Raw genomic sequence first — 21,770 nt, 5'->3', positions numbered from 1 at the left:
TCTTTACAGTCTTTACAGTCTTTACAGTCTTTACCGTCTTTACAGTCTTTACCGTCTTTACCGTCTTTACCGTCTTTACCGCCTTTACCGTCTTTACAGTCTTTACAGTCTTTACAGTCTTTACAGTCTTTACCGCCTTTACCGTCTTTACCGCCTTTACAGTCTTTACAGTCTTTACAGTCTTTACAGTCTTTACCGTCTTTACCGTCTTTACAGTCTTTACTGTCTTTACCGTCTTTACCGTCTTTACCGTCTTTACCGTCTTTACCGCCTTTACCGCCTTTACCGCCTTTACAGTCTTTACTGTCTTTACCGTCTTTACCGTCTTTACAGTCTTTACTGTCTTTACCGCCTTTACAGTCTTTACCGTCTTTACCGTCTTTACCGTCTTTACCGTCTTTACAGTCTTTACTGTCTTTACCGTCTTTACCGTCTTTACAGTCTTTACTGTCTTTACCGCCTTTACAGTCTTTACCGTCTTTACCGTCTTTACAGTCTTTACTGTCTTTACCGCCTTTACAGTCTTTACAGTCTTTACCGTCTTTACCGTCTTTACCGTCTTTACAGTCTTTACCGCCTTTACAGTCTTTACCGTCTTTACCGTCTTTACAGTCTTTACCGTCTTTACAGTCTTTACTGTCTTTACCGTCTTTACCGCCTTTACAGTCTTTACCGTCTTTACCGTCTTTACAGTCTTTACCGCCTTTACCGTCTTTACCGTCTTTACCGTCTTTACCGTCTTTACAGTCTTTACCGTCTTTACCGTCTTTACCGTCTTTACTGTCTTTACCGCCTTTACAGTCTTTACAGTCTTTACCGTCTTTACAGTCTTTACAGTCTTTACCGCCTTTACAGTCTTTACTTTCTTTACCGCCTTTACAGTCTTTACCGTCTTTACAGTCTTTACCGTCTTTACAGTCTTTACTGTCTTTACCGTCTTTACCGTCTTTACCGTCTTTACCGTCTTTACCGTCTTTACCGTCTTTACAGTCTTTACTGTCTTTACAGTCTTTACAGTCTTTACCGCCTTTACAGTCTTTACTGTCTTTACCGTCTTTACCGTCTTTACCGTCTTTACAGTCTTTACTTTCTTTACCGCCTTTACAGTCTTTACCGTCTTTACCGTCTTTACCGTCTTTACAGTCTTTACCGTCTTTACAGTCTTTACTGTCTTTACCGTCTTTACCGTCTTTACCGTCTTTACCGTCTTTACCGTCTTTACCGTCTTTACCGCCTTTACAGTCTTTACCGTCTTTACCGTCTTTACCGCCTTTACAGTCTTTACCGTCTTTACAGTCTTTACAGTCTTTACAGTCTTTACAGTCTTTACCGTCTTTACCGTCTTTACAGTCTTTACAGTCTTTACAGTCTTTACAGTCTTTACAGTCTTTACCGTCTTTACCGCCTTTACAGTCTTTACCGTCTTTACCGTCTTTACCGTCTTTACCGTCTTTACAGTCTTTACAGTCTTTACCGTCTTTACCGCCTTTACAGTCTTTACCGTCTTTACAGTCTTTACAGTCTTTACAGTCTTTACAGTCTTTACCGTCTTTACCGTCTTTACAGTCTTTACCGTCTTTACCGCCTTTACCGCCTTTACCGTCTTTACAGTCTTTACCGTCTTTACCGTCTTTACCGTCTTTACAGTCTTTACAGTCTTTACCGTCTTTACCGTCTTTACCGTCTTTACCGTCTTTACCGTCTTTACCGTCTTTACAGTCTTAACCGTCTTTACAGTCTTTACCGTCTTTACAGTCTTAACCGTCTTTACCGTCTTTACAGTCTTTACCGTCTTTACCGTCTTTACCGTCTTTACCGTCTTTACAGTCTTTACCGTCTTTACCGTCTTTACAGACTTTACAGTCTTTACAGTCTTTACAGTCTTTACCGTCTTTACCGTCTTTACAGTCTTTACCGTCTTTACAGTCTTTACAGTCTTTACACTCTTTACCGTCTTTACAGTCTTTACCGTCTTTACAGTCTTTACCGTCTTTACAGTCTTTACTGTCTTTACAGTCTTTACAGTCTTTACAGTCTTTACAGTCTTTACTGTCTTTACCGTCTTTACAGTCTTTACAGTCTTTACCGTCTTTACAGTCTTTACCGTCTTTACAGTCTTTACAGTCTTTACAGTCTTTACAGTCTTTACAGTCTTTACAGTCTTTACTGTCTTTACCGCCTTTACAGTCTTTACCGTCTTTACAGTCTTTACAGTCTTTACTGTCTTTACAGTCTTTACAGTCTTTACTGTCTTTACAGTCTTTACAGTCTTTACACTCTTTACCGTCTTTACAGTCTTTACTGTCTTTACAGTCTTTACAGTCTTTACAGTCTTTACCGTCTTTACAGTCTTTACAGTCTTTACAGTCTTTACCGTCTTTACCGTCTTTACAGTCTTTACCGTCTTTACCGTCTTTACCGTCTTTACCGTCTTTACCGTCTTTACCGTCTTTACCGTCTTTACCGTCTTTACCGTCTTTACAGTCTTTACAGTCTTTACCGTCTTTACCGACTTTACAGTCTTTACAGTCTTTACCGTCTTTACCGTCTTTACCGTCTTTACCGTCTTTACCGTCTTTACCGTCTTTACAGTCTTTACAGTCTTTACCGTCTTTACCGACTTTACCGTCTTTACAGTCTTTACCGTCTTTACCGTCTTTACCGTCTTTACAGTCTTTACCGTCTTTACCGTCTTTACAGACTTTACAGTCTTTACAGTCTTTACCGTCTTTACCGTCTTTACCGTCTTTACCGTCTTTACCGTCTTTACCGTCTTTACAGTCTTTACCGTCTTTACAGTCTTTACCGTCTTTACCGTCTTTACCGTCTTTACCGTCTTTACAGTCTTTACCGTCTTTACCGTCTTTACAGACTTTACAGTCTTTACAGTCTTTACAGTCTTTACCGTCTTTACCGTCTTTACAGTCTTTACAGTCTTTACCGTCTTTACCGTCTTTACCGTCTTTACCGTCTTTACCGTCTTTACAGTCTTTACCGTCTTTACCGTCTTTACCGTCTTCACAGTCTTTACCGTCTTTACCGTCTTTACCGTCTTTACAGTCTTTACACTCTTTACCGTCTTTACAGTCTTTACCGTCTTTACCGTCTTTACAGTCTTTACAGTCTTTACACTCTTTACCGTCTTTACAGTCTTTACTGTCTTTACAGTCTTTACAGTCTTTACCGTCTTTACAGTCTTTACAGTCTTTACAGTCTTTACAGTCTTTACCGTCTTTACCGTCTATACAGTCTTTACCGTCTTTACAGTCTTTACCGTCTTTACAGTCTTTACCGTCTGCACCGTCTGCACCGTCTGCACCGTCTTTACCGTCTTTACCGTCTTTACAGTCTTTACCGTCTTTATAGTCTTTACAGTCTTTACAGTCTTTACCGTCTTTACCGTCTTTACAGTCTTTACAGTCTTTACAGTTTTTACCGTCTTTACCGTCACATCTGGAAAGAAAATCTGGGTTTTGCAGTTTTTCAAATGTTATTCCAGTTTTTCTCAACTTATTCCGCCCCAACTCAATGCCCCCAGATGAAGAAATTGTAAAACTGGTTAGTAAATTTACATCGAAAACATCCAAAGATGTAAATGAAATAGACATGAAATAAGTTAAAATACAATTGCATCTATAGCACATTACATTTATATGTAATCAGTCATTTAAAACTGGGATATTTCCAGATGGCATGAAAATTGCAAGAGTTATTCCAATATTCAAAAATGTCATTCTCAAACTATAGACCTATTTCAATACTTCCCCATTTTTCCAAAAATAATTGAAAAAGTGTTTGTTCTGATAAATATATAGAAAAAAATAAACTTCTGAGTGACCATCAATATGGATTCAGAAAAAATCGTTTCATCTCAATGGCTGTAAAGGACTTAATAGAGAAAATATCCACTACAACTGATGCAAAACAATACACTGTAGGTATTTGTATTGATCTGAAGAAGGCTTTCGATACTTTAGATCATGATATCCTTTTACAAAAATTAGAGAAATATGGATTTCGAGGACCAGCTCATACATGGCTGCACAGTTATTTAGAAAATCAGTATCAATATGTTCAAATAAATGATATACAATCTAAAATGTTGAAAGTAAGCTGTGGAATTCCACAGGGATCCATTCTTGGACCTAAATTATTTATTCTCTATATAAATGATCTATGTAATGTCTCAAAAAGGCTCAGATCTGTTTTGTTTGCTGATGACACCACCTTGTACAGTTCTGGTGACGATCTGAACCAGCTCGTAGAAATGGTGGAGAGAGAGTTACATAAACTCAAAGTCTGGTTTGATATTAATAAATGATCTTTAAATATAAAGAAAACAAAATTTATGATTTTCTTGAACCGAAAAATTGACCTAATGCTCAACAATCTGCCTTTAGAACGAGTTCATGAAAACACGTTTCTTGGAGTTATAATTGATCATGATCTAAACTGGAAGTCACATATTAATAATATCAGAATGAAATTATCAAAAGCAATAGCGATATTATATAAATCCAGATATATTTTAAACAAAGAGAGCTTAATTCTTATATATAACTCATTAATCATGCCATATATCACTTATTGTTTAGAAATGTGGGGAAACACCTATAAATCAAACACACACAAAAAATGTTCACCCTACAAAAAAAGGCAATAAGACTCATCACATTCTCAACCTACAACCAACCAACCCATCCCCTGTTCATAAAGCTGCAAACATTGAAATTCTGTGATTTAGTAGATTTGTATACAATAAAAATGATGTTCAAAGTAAAAAATAAACTTACAAAATATGTTCACCCTCAGACAGAGCCGGTCTGAGCTTAGAGGAGATGTTTGTAAAGAAAACATTTCAAACAAACACCAGGAGATTTTGTGTTTCCATTAAAGGGGTCGATCTCTGGAATAACTGTACAGAGGATCTCACATCATGTCCCTCTCTCTTCCACCTAAAGAGAATGTATAAAAGTATTACACTTGAAAAAGACCTTAATTCTGTTTACTAGTCTGTTTAAGACTGTCAACTTACCTTAAAAAATAAATAAATAAAATAAAATAAAATCCTTTTGAATGTCTGATGTTAGAAAGTTTAACAAAAACATGTACTGTAAGTTTAAAAAAAAACAAAAAACAAGGGTAGGCAAAATAAGCATTAGCTTCAGCCTGTACCTTTTCGGCCATTTTGTTTGTTATGTTATGAAGAAGTTTACTTAACTGAATGTAAATCTTTTGTCATAATTTTGACTGAATAAACTGAAACTGAAACTATCAGTTTTGTTGCACAAGAAGCATTCGATTCTGTCACTTGGCAGTTTTTATATAAAACTCTGTCACTTTTTGGCTTCAATCCACAGTTTGTGGAATAGATAAAGATAATATACACAAATCCTAAATCAAAAATGGTGTCTAAACTCGCACAGTGTAAATCCAGCTTCAAACAGAAGAACTGAGCTAAAACATTTCAAACTCTTCATTACTTTATTCCCACAGGCGTCGTGAGCTCTTTGTTGTGTCTTTGTAAACAGAGCTGCTGAGAGTGAAGCTCACAGACCAGTGAGGAGTTTCTGTTTGTAAATAAGTGATAAAAAGCAGAGAACTCACCGGCCTCAGAGTCTGGAGGGGCTGAAGGGGCTGAAGGTCCGACACACAGTTTCACGAGTGAAGCTGCTCTGCTGTAAATGACAAACTTCCTCTTCTTCAGACACGTGTGAGTCAGAGACAAAGGGGACGGACCAGTTCTGTGCCAGGAGCTGCAGGAATCAACTCGCCACAGACGGCTTATGCCATCGACTTCAGGCGGGAGTCCACACACAGCCCAACTATCACCAAAGGAGAAGTCATTGATTCTGTCTCTGAGCACAAGTATCCATCCATCCATTTTCTTCCGCTTTATCCGGGGCCGGGTCGCGGGGGCTTCAGTCTCAGCAGAGATGCCCAAACTTCCCGATCCACACACACCTCCTCCAGCTGTTCTGACCCCGAGGCGACACCAGGCCAGCTCGGAGACATAGTCCCACCACCGTGTCCTGGGTCTTCCACGAGGCCTTGTCCCACTAGGACATGCCTGGAACACCTCCCGTGGGAGGCGACCAGGAGGCATCCGGAACAGATGCCCGAGCCACCTCAGCTGCTCCTTTCGACGTGAAGAAGCAGAGACTCTACTCCGAGCTCCTCCCGGGTAACTGAGCTCCTCACCCCCAGCCACCCTGAGAAGGAAACTCATTTCGGCCGCTTGTATTCGCGATCTTGTCCTTTCGGTCATGACCCAAATCTCATGACCATAGGTGAGGGTGGGAACGTAGATCGATCGGTAAATCGAGAGCTTTGCCCCGACTCAGCTCCCTCTTCACCACGACAGACCGATACAGCGACCGCATCACTGCTGACGCCGCACCGATCCGTCTGTCCATCTCACGCTCCATCCGTCCCTCACTGAGAACAAGACCCCGAGATACTTGAACTCCTCACCTTGAGGTCAGTGGTCCAGTGAAAACCAGTCTGTTTAATCAATGCACGGTTTAGGATAAAGGATAAAAGGGGAAAACTGATCAGACATTTATGGATGAAATGCTGTAGACGAGTCTTTATGTTGAAAATGTCAATGCGCCGATGTCCCGTCCACGAGGGGGAGATCCTTCAACAAAAATATATATTATGAATAAATCAATAATAATGTCATTGACTTCATATTCTGAAGAGTTTATTGACCTTTGTCTCCCAAACACAATCATTTACATTCTTACAGATTGTTCCATTAATAAGGAGGTTCTTTAAAGACGGAGAAATCCCAAATCCACTTGAAAACATCTGAGCTTGTTTATCAGTGAACAAACTGCTCAAAAGTAGTGGGCCCAAGCCACACTCTTCAGTCCAAAGATTGTAAAGAGAGTAAAGTGTGTCAGAGCAAAGAGACAATGGTGAACACTCTGTACAGAGACATTTATTATAACGTCTCACATGAACTCAGGAAACACCCACTTTTTACACAGAAGATCCTCATGGTTTGTCCCAGAGACGCCGCTTAAAAAGACATTTGACACAAACAAATATATCACAGATGTTTCTCACGTCTTTGTCCAACACTTTAGTTCACCCCAGTTTTAGTATTTCATATTTGAAAACATAAAATAGTGTAAAAATCAAAGGTAAAGCACAAAGCAACAAAGTGAGGCTCAAAACAAACTGGTGACCCAGAAACATCAGCAGTTTGGACACAGTGATCAGGAAGAGTTCCATTACTTTGTCTCCACAGCTGAGATGATCAGAGGAGCTGAGTTTGTTCCTCCGTCATTGAGAGCTGGACAGAAATAAGGAAAAAGTTTCTCCCTGAAGCTGCAGCCAGTGAAGGAGAAGAGGAGATCTGCAGAATCTACGTCATAAAAGGAGACAAGACCTGCTCCATAGTCCACAAACACCCCGACCTTCTGAGGATGCTTCTGTAGAGACAGACGGACAAGAGAGCCAGCAGGAGCTTTGTATTCTCCGTCTCTCAACCAAATGGTCCAGAATCCGTTCTCTGGGCTCACAGTGATCTGTCCCTTCCTGTTCACAGACTCTTGGGCGACTCCTAAAGACCACTCAGTTTTCCCTTTGACCTGAACCTCAAAGTAGAACCTGCCTGAGGAGAAACTCTGTTTTCCTAAAACTATAACACAATCAAACCTCTGAGGAGAGTCTGGGAGCTTCTTCCAAACATCAGTGTCATGAACCTGTTTGAGATCTTCAGACAGAACCAGACGAGGATGAGCAGAGTTTGGGTCCAGAGTGACGTCCACAGCAAACGTCTGCAATGACCTCAGGCTGTCCTGGTTCTCCAGTCTATCCTTGTTCTCCAGGACAGACTGGAGAACAAGGACAGACACCACACAGATCAGAATCAGAATCAGAATGTTTTTTACTGCTGTGGTCATGGCCTTCTGACCAGTGCTGGTGTCGAGCTCCGGCGGCAGGTCGTGTGTGGGACACTCCTGCTGGCGTCTCCTCAGTTTGGGCATGTTCTCCATAGATCTGCTCCTCTTCTCCAGTTTCTCCAGTGTGGCCTGTGAGATCATCTCAGAGAGTAAGGTGTTGACGCAGAGCTCAGGTCTGATGGAGAAGCTCTTGTTACACAGTGGACATTTACAGATGACTTTAGAGTCCCAGTGCTGAGAGATGCAGCGTTTGCAGTAGTTGTGTCCACATGGAGTGGAGACGGGCTCAGAGAACACCTCCAGACAGATGGAGCACAGGAACTGCTCCTCAGAGCTGCTTGGGGTCAAAGACGCCATTTCTGAAAAACATTTGGGACAAGTTTAAACTTCAAACTGAGCAGGAACAGATGGGGGTCGAGACGGTCTCTGGACAAGAGTAGGTGCAGGGAAGGACCAGCCTCGATGGAGAAACTCGTCCAGCGGTGGCTCAGGGACTTCAGCAGGAGGAACCCACCCCGGTCCAGGTAAGGAAGAGCCCACCCCAGACGGAGAACAGTGTCCAGCGGTGGGTCCGGGACAGGAACAGGTGAACTTACTCTTAGGCTGTATCCAAATGTCCACACTATCCCCTAACCCCTCATTCACTACACAGGCCCGCACTATATAGTCACTGATTCTGTTGGCGATTCGGACACAAGCCACTACTTTCTCCGCGCTGCGGCTGCAGATATGTTTTTTTAATTTTTTTATCTGAATTTATTTATTGTTACAAACGTTTATTTTATGAAACAGAACAACTGTTTTTGCACTTTTACAGGCGTTACCATCATCACAAAAAAAGCACACACAAAAAAAAGTCACCCCAGCGTGAGCTCAGAGACGCCGAAAGTAGGTTACAGGCAGGTGTCCGAACACCAGCAGATTGAGTCACTACATCAGCAAAAAGTTCGCGAAACTCCGGGAATAAAGTATTTCTGCGATAAAAACCAACCAGACTCATGAGACGGTGGAATATTTATGATAAATACGAGTCAGATACGCTTTTACTTCACATGGATTTTACATGAATGGCTTGGATTATTCGAGAGGAAGCTGTCGGTCATTTAACAGCTCAAGCTAAAGGTTAGCAGCTAATGTTAGCATGAAGCTTTCGGTCATTTAACAGCTCAAGCTAAAGGTTAGCAGCTAACGTTAGCCTCTTGTCACCGTAACCGTTTATATTTTGGTCGTTTATTCCTGAGAGAAACAAACACACGACTGAAACAGCTGATTTACTTCAGTCGTGTTTAGTTCACAGACCTGTCTCTGTCAGGCTCTTCTCCCACTCTCGCAATGCATTGTGGTCTATATTGACCCGTTTAGTGACCATCGATGCTCACTACTTTTCCAGATGCATTGTGGGAAATTTCGAGTGCACCCACTTTTTTCTCTCTGGACATTCGGAGACCCCTACAACATGTGACCACTATATAGTCATACCGCCTTTGCGATGCCCAATCCCGTCAGACCTTGGAAGCTAAGCAGGGAAGGGCCTGGTCGGTACTTGGATGGGAGACCGTTTGGTAACACCAGGAAGCCTAGCGAATGTAGTGAGTGAGTGAGTGGTTGGTGGTGGTCGGAGGGGCCGATGGCGCAGACTGGTTGCCTCGCTTCCGTCAGTCTACCCCAGGGCAGCTGTGGCTACAATAGTAGCTTACCACCACCGGGTATGGAGTGAATGAATAATGCAATGTAAAGCGTCTTTGAGTGTCCAGAAAAGCGCTATATAAAACCGATGCATTATTATTATTATTATTATTATAGTCACTATATAGGGAATAGTGTGGACATTCGGATACAGCCATAGAGCCTGAACTTGTCCTTGTGCCATTCTCTGTGGTGTGAGAGGAATGCAGTCGCCTGGGCCTGGCTCGGTCAGTTTGGTCATCTTTCTGTTATTTGTTGTGATACACTTTCAGTTTATTGTTCCAGTGGATAATATTGGGGGCTGAGCTTAAGCCAAGAGACCGTAATCATTTTCTCTGCAATTAAGAGTCGCATTATTATTTGAGAAATGTTATGATTCATATTTGGGACAGTCCCAAAGTGGGCGTGGTCTCTCACCTGACCACGGCCTCTGCAGCCTTGGTCTGAAGTTCTTCCAAACTTCGTTCTGAAAAATCTAATTTGAAGTTTCCTACTGGAACTCTGGAAGGACTGGACTGTTTGTTTTGTTATGTCTGTTCCCTCATCCTGGATAATCATTTCCAGTTCCAACTTAATGTCTAAGATATTCTCTGTGTGTCCCTGTTGGAGTCTTTGTAAGTTTATGATAATTGCTCTTGTAATGACTGAAATGAGATGTAATGCGTGTAATGAGATCAGATTGTTATTTATCTGTAAGTAATCCCACAGGTATCTGTAGAAATCATATTTCTGTTGGAGCTTCTGAAAGGACATCAGACTTCTGCTCTCAGGCCTTTTCAGCCCAGTTTTTAAAACCAGGATCAGGAGGAAACTCTGGATTATGATTCATTTGTATTAATCTGCAAATCGAACCAGGGAGATTCAGCACTTTTCTCCTGTTTGACCATATAGACCAGGGGTAGGCAACGTCAGGCCCGGGGGCCAAATCCAGCCCTCCAGGACAGAACATCTGGCCCCTAAGATGATTTTGAGAAATATTATTATGCAAACAAGAGATCAAACACCTGTTAAATTACTCTAAAAATGCAGTATTTTTAAAATGTCCCGGCAGAACATCCCACTTGGTCATATGTAACGTAGAACAGTGACCCAAAAGTGGGTCGTGGAACCATTTTCAGTGGGTCTAGGGAACCTTTTTTTTTTCTTCCATATTTTCCATGTGAAGCTGCATGGAAACACACCAGTCTGTTAAAATGAATATTATTGGGTTGTTTTGATCTCTTTAAAGCATATATACTGCTTTTTTAATAAAAAATTGGTTGAAAATCCAATATTTTATAACACACAGTTTGTCGTGGCTTGTCATCCGAGGTTAATGGCGGGTCCCGAAGCCAAAACCACTTGAGAACCACTTGGCATTTGCAGAAAAAGAGTTCTTTACTTCAGGCAGTAACGGTGAGGTTCAGCCCTCTGTGTTTGATGAATATCGGCCCAACACGATGAAAACTTAACTACCCCTGATTTACACATTTGTAATGAATGTTGCTTTTTTGACTGTACATCAGGGTTTATGACGGGAACTGTATCAGAAATATTTCCGTCCGGTCTCCTCGTTCCAAACGGCACCATTTTGATTCTTTGTCTTGGCAAAAAAAAAACAACAAGCCAACACTGACCTTAAATGAACTTCATTTAAATTCTTTTTTTGGGGGTAAATTCAAACCTCATTCTAATTCCAATTCAATTCCAAGTTCTTTTGGACACTTAAGAGTTTTAAGTTTCATTCTTGGATGTTTATTCTGCCAAATAAATATAGAGACTCTTGTTCAGTGTTGTAAATGTAGACATTGGGATTTTTATTGGTAGTGACTGAAACAGGAAATCTTTGTAGTCGGTTCATCCTAAATGTTTCTATTCTTCGTCTTTTTAAAGTTCATCCATTAGTTTACCATAATTGGCTTTAAATAATTTGTGGGGTGATTATAATTCCAAGATATGTAAACCTTGGTTAGACTCTGGAAGTGAAATATACCTGTTTGTGGGTCATTGACCTTTTAGCATCATCACTTCTGATTTGGATTGATTTATTTATAAAAGTTTTAGTCTTAGTCTTTTGACTAAAATGTAATTTAATTTAGTCTAATTATTATTATTTTTTTTAGTCCAGTTTTAGTCGACTAAAATTGCATGTCAGTTTAGTTGACTTTGCATTGATAATTTTCTTTATAATCATATTTAATGTTGTTCTTCTGCTTCATGGAGCCGCTCCACATGAACAAAGCTCAGACCTGTTAATTTGGCAGAGAATTTACCTGATCTGAGGCTCTTTCAGACGCTCAATAGAAGTTTGGATGATTTTAGTCTCACCTTTTCATTTTTATTTAGTCTGATTTTAGTCGACTCAAATATCTGGACATTTTAGTCACAGTTTTAGTCTCATGAAAAATAGTTTTAGTCCAATTTTAGTCGTCAAAAATATCACTTTGACTAAAATTAAGACTAAATATTTTAGTCGACGAAATCAACACTGATACACGTTAACAAATCATCAGCACAGAGATAAATGTTGTTTTCTGTTTTCGTTCCATCATCGTTGATATTTTCATCCTGAATAATTATACAAGCGGCTCAGTATTGATGGCAAATAACAGAGGACTGAGGCAGTGGCCCTGCGGGACACCTCTTTCTAGATCCATTCACCCTGACGCTGATTTAGGATTTGTGTATATTATCTTTATCTATTGCACAAAATGGATTGAAGTCCATAAAAAACAGAGTTTTATATAAAAACTGCCAGGAGACGGAATCGAATGCTTTGTGCAACATCACTGATTAGCATTGATTTGGGCGGAATAAGGTTCAGAAAACTGGAATAACATTTGAAAAACTAAAAATCCCTCATCTTCTATGACATACTGTAAAGTCACAATTATCAAAGAGTCATGAAATAACTCCAAACAGTAAAGGATTATAAATGCTGTTTCCATGTGATGACGTTGCTCTGGGTTAGAAGGGCCAGTCACAAGATGGCCGCCAGAGCTGTATTACTTTGTCCTATCTAGAGTTTAATGAAGTGTCTTTGCGTAGCCTCCTCTGACTGTACGGAGAGGCGGAAAGATCACTTTTAAATACGAGTCATGTGATCAAGATCGTGTCGAGACTCGCACAGTGTAAATCCAGCTTCAAACAGGAGAACCGAGCTAGAACATTTAAAACTCTGGGAAATACAGAAAACAGCCAACAAGTTTCTGTTTGTAAATAAGTGATAAAAAGCAGAGAACTCACCGGCCTCAGAGTCTGGAGGGGCTGAAGGTCCGAGACACAGTTTCACGTGTGAAGCTGCTCTGCTGTAAATGACAAACTTCCTCTTCTTTAGACACGTGTGAGTCAGAGAGAATGAGGACGGACCAGTTCTGTGCAGGGAGTGGAGCTGCAGGAATCAACTCTCCACAAACAGCTTCAAGTCTGAATCATAAGACTTCATCCTGATAAAGAAACTCTCCTTTGTCTGTTTTTCTCCTGAAGTTCAAGACAAATAAAGCAGTTGGTTTGATCTGGGGCTAAAGCGACACTCAGAGGTGGGAGGAAGTCACTAAATGTCTCAAGTCCAAAGGGTCTCAGGGTCAAGTCCAGTCACACTAGAGTCGGCCGGTTTTACACTGAATCCTGTTGTTTCAACAGTTTCACTCAAATCAATAATAAATGTAAAGTCACAGTGAGTCATGGAAAGACTTTAGCCTCAAGTCCAAGTTAAGTCTTAAACACCAGGTCGTAAGTCAAGTCTTTTTGGAGCTTTGGTAAAGTGAGTCTGCAGTCCCAAGTCTCCTCTGACTAAAACCACTTTTTCTAAAACCCATATGAGTACTTTGATCTGAGTACTTGGTGATGCTGATACCGATACGAGTACACGGCACATTTTCCTCAAACAGACTTTTAAAGTTTATAGACGGTTTATAGACAGACTTTTATAATCATCATTTTGTTTCAGTTCAATATAATTGTTGATACTTTTTGAATATTATTTTATCATCGGGCTCCGGGGGTGGATGAGATTCGCCCTGAGTACCTTAAGTCTCTGGATGTTGTAGGACTGTCTTGGCTGACACGTCTCTGCAACATCGCGTGGCGGTCGGGGACAGTGCCCCTGGATTGGCAGACCGTGGTGGTGGTCCCTCTCTTTAAGAAGGGGGATCGGAGGGTGTGTTCCAATTACAGAGGAATCACCCTCCTTAGCCTCCCCGGTAAGGTCTACTCCAGGGTGCTGGAGAGGAGGATCCGGCCGATTGTCGAACCTTGGATTCAGGAGGAACAATGCGGTTTTCGTCCTGGTCGTGGCACACTGGACCAGCTCTACACCCTTCATCGGGTGCTCGAGGGTTCATGGGAGTTCGCCCAACCAGTCCACATGTGTTTTGTGGACTTGGAGAAGGCGTTCGACCGCGTCCCTCGTGGTGCCCTGTGGGGGGTGCTCCGGGAGTATGGGGTCCGGGGCCCTCTGTTAAGGGCTGTCCGTTCCCTGTATGAGCAGCAGGAGCTTGGTTCGCATTGCCGGCAGTAAGTCAGACCTGTTCCCGGTGCGTGTTGGTCTCCGCCAGGGCTGCCCTTTGTCACCGGTTCTGTTCATTACTTTTATGGACAGAATTTCTAGGCGCAGCCAGGGGCCGGAGGGTGTCCGGTTTGGGAGCCTCAGAGTCTCATCTCTGCTGTTTGCAGATTATGTTGTTCTGATGGCTTCAACAAACCAGGACCTTCAGCTGCTCTGGGGCGGTTTGCAGCCGAGTGTGTAGCGGCCGGGATGAGGACCAGCACCTCCAAATCTGAGGCCATGGTTCTCCTTCCCCTCTACAGGTCGGTGGGGAGTCCTTGCCTCAAGTGGAGGAGTTCAAGTATCTCGGGGTCTTGTTCTCAGTGAGGGACGGATGGAGCGTGAGATGGACAGACGGATCGGTGCGGCGTCAGCAGTGATGCGGTCGCTGTATCGGTCTGTCGTGGTGAAGAGGGAGCTGAGTCGGGGCAAAGCTCTCAATTTACCGATCGATCTACGTTCCCGCCCTCACCTATGGTCATGAGATTTGGGTCATGACCGAAAGGACAAGATCGTGAATACAAGCGGCCGAAATGAGTTTGGGATTGGATTGGGACAAAGACCTAGACCAAGACACGAACCAAGACTGAAACCCGGACCAAGACCTAGACCCAGACCCAGACAAAGATTCAAACCAAGACCTGGACCAAGACCAAGTCCAGACCAGGTTACCATAGTTACCGGAAATAAAACCATAACCAGGTAATCCACAGAAACCAGGCCTAGTCCAGACCAGGTTTCCATAGTTACCGGAACCAAATTATTTCCGCGGCGTGGGGAATTCCAACAGTTTAAAGGACACTGTAAAGGATTTCAACAGTTTGAAAGATACTTTATAGGATTTAAGGAGTTTCCCGGATTTCAACAGTTTCAAGGATTTCAGAAGATTCAAGGACTTCAGGAATTTCAAAGACTTTTCATAATTTTGGCAGTTTCAGGGCATTGTCAAGGATTTCAAGGATTTTTCAGGTACCTTTTGCAGCAACACTATTCCGCAGTCAATCGCAAACATTTCTAGTCTATTATTATTCTGTCTTTTTCCCGTTTTTCTGCAGCTTTGACAACTTTCAGAGTTTTAGCGATTTCCACAAGTTATACATCAAAACGTTCCGCATGTTGGAGAGAATCCTGCTATTACTTTTGGGAATTCTGCAACTTCCGGTTTTTCAGCAATCGGCCAAAAATCGGCAGATTTTTCCCATAGACTTATAATGGGGCTTCCTCAAATTGATTTTTTTGCAATTTCTGCAGTTTGTGCTCGTTCAGGTTCCAAAACTTGTCAGTTTTCAGAAAAAAATAGAGTTCTACAGTTTTCCAGTTTTTTTCTACGGGCTTGGGAATACTGCCATTGATTTGTATGGGGAAGGCTCCCCATTCATTTTAATAGGATTTCTGATACAGTGAAGTCTGTCAGTGATTTAAACAGTTTATACAATGTTAAGACTTTATACAATGTCAAGAGTTTCTGCAATTTCAACAGTTTTTACAGTTTCTGCAACAAAATAGGGATTTTTGCAATTACAACACAATTATGCAACTAAATAGGGATTTTCAGAATAATAGCACAAAAATACAACTTAATAGGGATTTTCGCAATAAAAGCACTATTATGCAATTATGAATTTTTCACAATGTTTTGCAATTTTTGCAATTTCTGCATTAGTAGCCTACAATTCCACAATCAATCGCAATTGCGCCGCAATTGTAAAATGTTCTAGTTTGACTTTAAAGCGCGTTTATTATTTATTATTTTTTTAGATACAAGGCACTGCCCTGACGACCTGAGGGGGCGCCGTGTCAGCGATACACATTTCTTCAAAACATGTGGACCAGTGAAAACCAGTCTGTTTAATCAATGCACGGTTTAGGATAAAGGATAAAAGGGGAAAACTGATCAGACATTTATGGATGAAATGCTGTAGACGAGTCTTTATGTTGAAAATGTCAATGCGCCGATGTCCCGTCCACGAGGGGGAGATCCTTCAATAAAAATATATATTTGTGAATAAATCAAGGCAAAGCAAGTTTATTTGTAGAGCACAATTCATACACAAGGCAATTCAAAGTGCTTCACAGTTGCATGAATATAAGAAAACAAATACAATCAATAAAAACATCAACATAAAATTAATCAATTACAGTAAAAGGCAAGAGTGCAGATAAAATACTTTCAGTCATATGCATCGGTAAAAAGAACTGTTTTCAGCCTGGATTTGAACATTGTCAGCGTTGAGGCCTGTCTCACATCCTCATGAAGACTGTTCCAGATTTTAGCTGCATGAAACTGAAACGCAGCCTCACCATGTTTATTATTGACTCTGGGAACCACCAGGAGGCCCCTCCCTGAAGTTCTCAGGGCCCGAGATGGTTCGTACGGCTCTAACATGTCAGAGATGGACTTTGGAGCTAAACCATGAAAAGACTTGTAACAAGCAGAGCTGTTTTGAAGTCTATTCTCTGAGTGACAGGAAGCCAGTGCAGACACCGGAGCACTGGACTAATATGGTCGTATTTCCTGGTTCTTGTCAGGACTGGAGCAGCAGCGTTCTGGATGTACTGTAGCTCTGATAGCTCGTTTAGAGAGGCCAGTGAGCAGCCGTTACAGTCGTCTAACCTACTGGAGACAAATGCATGGATCAATAATAATGTCATTGACTTCATATTCTGAAGAGTTTATTGACCTTTGTCTCCCAAACACAATCATTTACATTTTTACAGATTGTTCCATTAATAAGGAGGTTCTTTAAAGACGGAGAAATCCCAAATCCACTTGAAAACATCTGAGCTTGTTTATCAGTGAACAAACTGCTGAAAAGGAGTGGGCCCAAGCCACACTCTTCAGTCCAAAGATTGTAAAGAGAGTAAAGTGTGTCAGAGCAAAGAGACAATGGTGAACACTCTGTACAGAGACATTTATTATAACGTCTCACATGAACTCAGGAAACACCCACTTTTTACACAGAAGATCCTCATGGTTTGTCCCAGAGACGCCGCTTAAAAAGACATTTGACACAAACAAATATATCACAGATGTTTCTCACGTCTTTGTCCAACACTTTTGTTCACCCCAGTTTTAGTATTTCATATTTGAAAACATAAAATAGTGTAAAAATCAAAGGTAAAGCAACAAAGTGAGGCTCAAAACAAACTGGTGACCCAGAAACATCAGCAGTTTGGACACAGTGATCAGGAAGAGTTTGGTGTCGATTACTTTGTCTCCACAGCTGAGATGATCAGAGGAGCTGAGTTTATTCCTTTTTTATTAGAACAGGGATTGAAATAAGGAAAGAGTTTCTCCCTGAAGCTGCAGCCAGTGACGGAGTAGAGGAGATCTGCAGAATCTACGTCATAAAAGGAGACCAGACCTGCTCCATAGTCCACAAACACCCCGACCTTCTGAGGAGGCCTCAGTGGAGAGAGACGGACAGCAGGGCCAATACGAGCTCTGTATTCATCTCTGTTTCTCAACGCGATGGCCCATAATCCGTTCTTTGGTCTCAGATCAATATCTCCCTTCCTGTTGATGGACTCTTGGGCGACTCCTACAGACCACTGTGTTTTCCCTTTGACCTGAACCTCAAAGTAGAACCTGCCTGAGGAGAAACTCTGTTTTCCTAAAACTATAATATATTTAGTAAACCTCTGAGGAGAGTCTGGGAGCTCCTTCTTCACATCAGTGTAATGAACCTGTTTGAGATCTTCAGACAGAACCAGATTAGGATGAGCAGAGTCTGGGTCCAGAGTGACGTCCACAGCAAACGTCTGAACTCTCCTCAGCTCTTTCTTGTTCGACTCTGAAGCCACTTGTCTACATCTAAAGACGTTGTTGATCTTCTGTGAGAGCCTTGTCTCCAGCTCAGACAGAGCTCGGGCCGCACTGCCCTCACACGTCTGCGGCTCAAAGCTCACGCTGCTCCAGTCCTTCAGGCCAGCAGGGGGCAGTGCAGGGCAGCGCTGTAGAAAGTGGAGGGGGTCTGTAGAGAGTGAGAGCTGCTGGGCCTCAGTGCTGCTCTTCTCCAGCTCACACATCTCCTGCTGCAGCTGTTGGATCAAGGCCTGAGCGCGCTCCTTATGTTTAGAAAGACTTTGTTCCAGGACTTTGGTGTGATGGTCCAAACATCTCTGCACAGACTCCATGATGTCACTGAAGACCTTCACCATCTGCTGTGTCTCTCTCTGAGCCTCTCTCTCACTGAGCTCCAGGGCAGCTGTGATCTCCTGGACCTTCAGCCTCCTCTGCTCCACCAGACGCTGGTTCTCAGCCACAGTCTGCTGCAGAGAGACCTTCTCCTGCTCACACACCTCCTCCAGAGACAATACCTCATGGTTCTTGTGCTCCCGAAAGGCACACATGGTACAGACGCAGCTCTGATCAGTGCTGCAGTAGAGCTCGAGCGGCCGGTCGTGTGTGGGACACATCCTGTCCTCCAGGTCGTCCACAGGCTCCATCAGCTGGTGTCTCTTCAGTCTGGGCGCGCTCAGATGAGGCTGGAGGTGGCTCTCACAGAACGAGGACAGACAGACCAGGCAGGACTTCACTGCCTTCAGTTTGGGCTCAGAGCAGACGTCACACTGGACTTCTCCAGGTTTGCACATTCGCTTTGACAGACGTTCTTCATCCAGTCTGGCCTGTGAAACCACCTCAGAGAGTAAAGTGTTGGTCTTGAGCTGTGGTCTGGTGGAGAAGACCTCATTACACAGGGGGCAGAAGCAGCTCTCGTTATTGTCCCAGGTGTGAGAGATGCAGCGTTTGCAGAAGTTGTGTCCACATGGAGTGGAGACGGGCTCAGAGAACACCTCCAGACACAGGGAGCACAGGAACTGCTCCTCAGAGCTTCTCTTTGACGCCATTTCTGAAAAACATTTGGGACAAGTGTAAGTAAGTTAGTAAGTAAAGTTTATTCATATAATCACATACAAGTCACATTACAGTTGTCGGTGATGCACAACAGCAAAGGCACAAAACACACAGGCCTAAGTGCGGCGAGGCGAGAAAGCCTAAACAGGGGCAGCTCATTCCAAAGGAGGTTCTGGGTGGAGGACCTCAGGATCCTGTTGGAGACATAAGGCTGGATCAGGCCCTTCATATATTCAGGCGCCTGACCATGAAGAGCCCTAAAGGTCAGCACCAGGATTCTAAAGCTGATTCTGTGTGTAACAGGGAGCCAGTGTAAAGATTTTAAGATCGGAGCAACATGGGCTCTCCTGTGGGTGCAGGTCACAAGCCTCACAGCAGACGAGCCTAATCTGTTTTACTAACAAATGTGAGCAGGCTGTTACAAAGGTCCAGTCGAGAGGATACAAGAGAGAAGCCGGTCTCTGGGGTTCGGAGGACTTTAAAGAGCAGTACAGCTGGAGATCGTCTGCATACAGATGATCGAGGCACTTGTGTGAAGCCAGCCCCCCCATAGTGTCCGATTTGCTTCAAAATGGTGTCATTCGTTTGTGCACGTTTGTGCACGTAAAATTAGTGTTTGTTTCTGAGGTATTGATTGACTGTGGAATTCCGCAGTCAATAATTGGTTTCCATGTAGGGTCCAGCTTTCCAGGGTCCAGACCAAGACCCGAAGTGAGACTAGACCAAAACTTGAACCAAGACTAGAAAAAGACTAGACCAAGATCCGAACAGTGGGCACATAAAAATATGTCTAATGATCCCTATGCTACAAAAGAACATCCCACTCAGAACACTGATGGTCCTGTTGCTTTAATCCCAGCGTTTATGTAAAAGACACTTATTATGATACTTTTTTTTATCAAGCAATTGTTTTTAGCTAAAATATACAAGTATCTGACACCATTTTGAAGCAAATCGGACACTATGGGGGGGCTAACTTCACACAAGTTTGAGACATCTCTGAACCGCTGGATCAGCTCGCCTGGAGGGAGCAAATAAATAAAAAACAACAGGGTCCCAAGAACCGAGCCCTGGGGTGCGCCCCACTGTAAGTCAGCAGAATCCGACATCATGTTGTTAAAGGACGCACAGAAATATCTACCAGTGACGTAAGATCTAAACCACAGAGCCTGACATGCCGACCACATCCTGCAGTCTTTACAGTCTTTACAATCTTTACAATCTTTACAGTCTTTACCATCTTTACAGTCTTTACCGTCTTTACAGTCTTTACCGTCTTTACCGTCTTTACCGTCTTTACCGTCTTTGCCGTCTTTGCCGTCTTTGCCGCCTTTACCGCCTTTACCGCCTTTACAGTCTTTACCGTCTTTACCGTCTTTACCGCCTTTACCGCCTTTACAGTCTTTACCGTCTTTACCGTCTTTACAGTCTTTACCGCCTTTACAGTCTTTACCGTCTTTACCGCCTTTACCGCCTTTACCGCCTTTACCGTCTTTACCGTCTTTACCGTCTTTACCGTCTTTACAGTCTTTACAGTCTTTACCGTCTTTACAGTCTTTACCGTCTTTTCAGTCTTTACCGTCTTTACAGTCTTTACCGTCTTTACAGTCTTTACCGTCTTTACCGTCTTTACCGTCTTTACAGTCTTTACCGTCTTTACAGTCTTTACCGTCTTTACCGTCTTTACCGTCTTTACCGTCTTTACAGTCTTTACAGTCTTTACAGTCTTTACCGTCTTTACCGTCTTTACCGTCTTTACAGTCTTTACCGTCTTTACCGTCTTTACCGTCTTTACAGTCTTTACCGTCTTTACCGTCTTTACCGTCTTTACCGTCTTTACAGTCTTTACCGTCTTTACAGTCTTTACAGTCTTTACCGTCTTTACCGTCTTTACACTCTTTACCGTCTTCACCGTCTTTACAGTCTTTACAGTCTTTACCGTCTTTACAGTCTTTACCGTCTTTACCGTCTTTACAGTCTTTACAGTTTTTACCGTCTTTACAGTCTTTACCGTCTTTACCGTCTTTACCGTCTTTACAGTCTTTACCGTCTTTACCGTCTTTACCGTCTTTACCGTCTTTACAGTCTTTACCGTCTTTACCGTCTTTACCGTCTTTACAGTCTTTACCGTCTTTACCGTCTTTACAGTCTTTACCGTCTTTACCGTCTTTACCGTCTCTACAGTCTTTACCGTCTTTACCGTCTTTACCGTCTTTACAGTCTTTACCGTCTTTACCGTCTTTACCGTCTTTACAGTCTTTACCGTCTTTACCGTCTTTACAGTCTTTACCGTCTTTACCGTCTTTACCGTCTTTACCGTCTTTACCGTCTTTACAGTCTTTACCGTCTTTACCGTCTTTACAGTCTTTACCGTCTTTACCGTCTTTACAGTCTTTTCAGTCTTTACAGTCTTTACAGTCTTTACAGTCTTTACCGTCTTTACCGTCTATACCGTCTTTACAGTCTTTAAAGTCTTTACCGTCTATACAGTCTTTACAGTCTTTACAGTCTTTACCGTCTTTACCGTCTTTACCGTCTTTACCGTCTTTACAGTCTTTACCGTCTATACAGTCTTTACAGTCTTTACCGTCTTTACCCCGTCTTTACAGTCTTTACCGTCTTTACCGTCTTTACCGTCTTTACCGTCTTTACCCCGTCTTTACCGTCTTTACAGTCTTTACCGTCTTTACAGTCTTTACAGTCTTTACCGTCTATACAGTCTTTACAGTCTTTACCGTCTTTACCCCGTCTTTACAGTCTTTACCGTCTTTACCGTCTTTACCGT

General features: G+C 42.5%; 1 protein-coding gene across 1 annotated transcript; it reads right to left on the bottom strand.

Annotated features, from left to right (window-relative positions):
• Nucleotides 1-7,241: 7,241 nt before the first annotated feature.
• On the bottom strand, nucleotides 7,242-18,978 carry LOC306960397 (uncharacterized protein; the record flags this gene model as incomplete). The annotated part of the gene is made up of 3 exons (XM_079552829.1): nucleotides 7,242-8,275; nucleotides 12,828-12,955; nucleotides 17,339-18,978. 3 exons carry the CDS (start codon nucleotides 18,976-18,978, stop codon nucleotides 7,242-7,244), a joined length of 2,802 nt encoding a protein of 933 aa, XP_079408955.1.
• Between the last annotated feature and the right edge of the window lie 2,792 nt (nucleotides 18,979-21,770).

The sequence above is a fragment of the Gobius niger genome (assembly GCF_951799975.1).
Source record: "Gobius niger genome assembly, chromosome: 3".
Classification (NCBI taxonomy): Eukaryota; Metazoa; Chordata; class Actinopteri; order Gobiiformes; family Gobiidae; genus Gobius; species Gobius niger.
The sequence above is the reverse complement of the archived record's forward strand: the minus strand, read 5'-3'. Positions and strand labels throughout refer to the sequence as shown.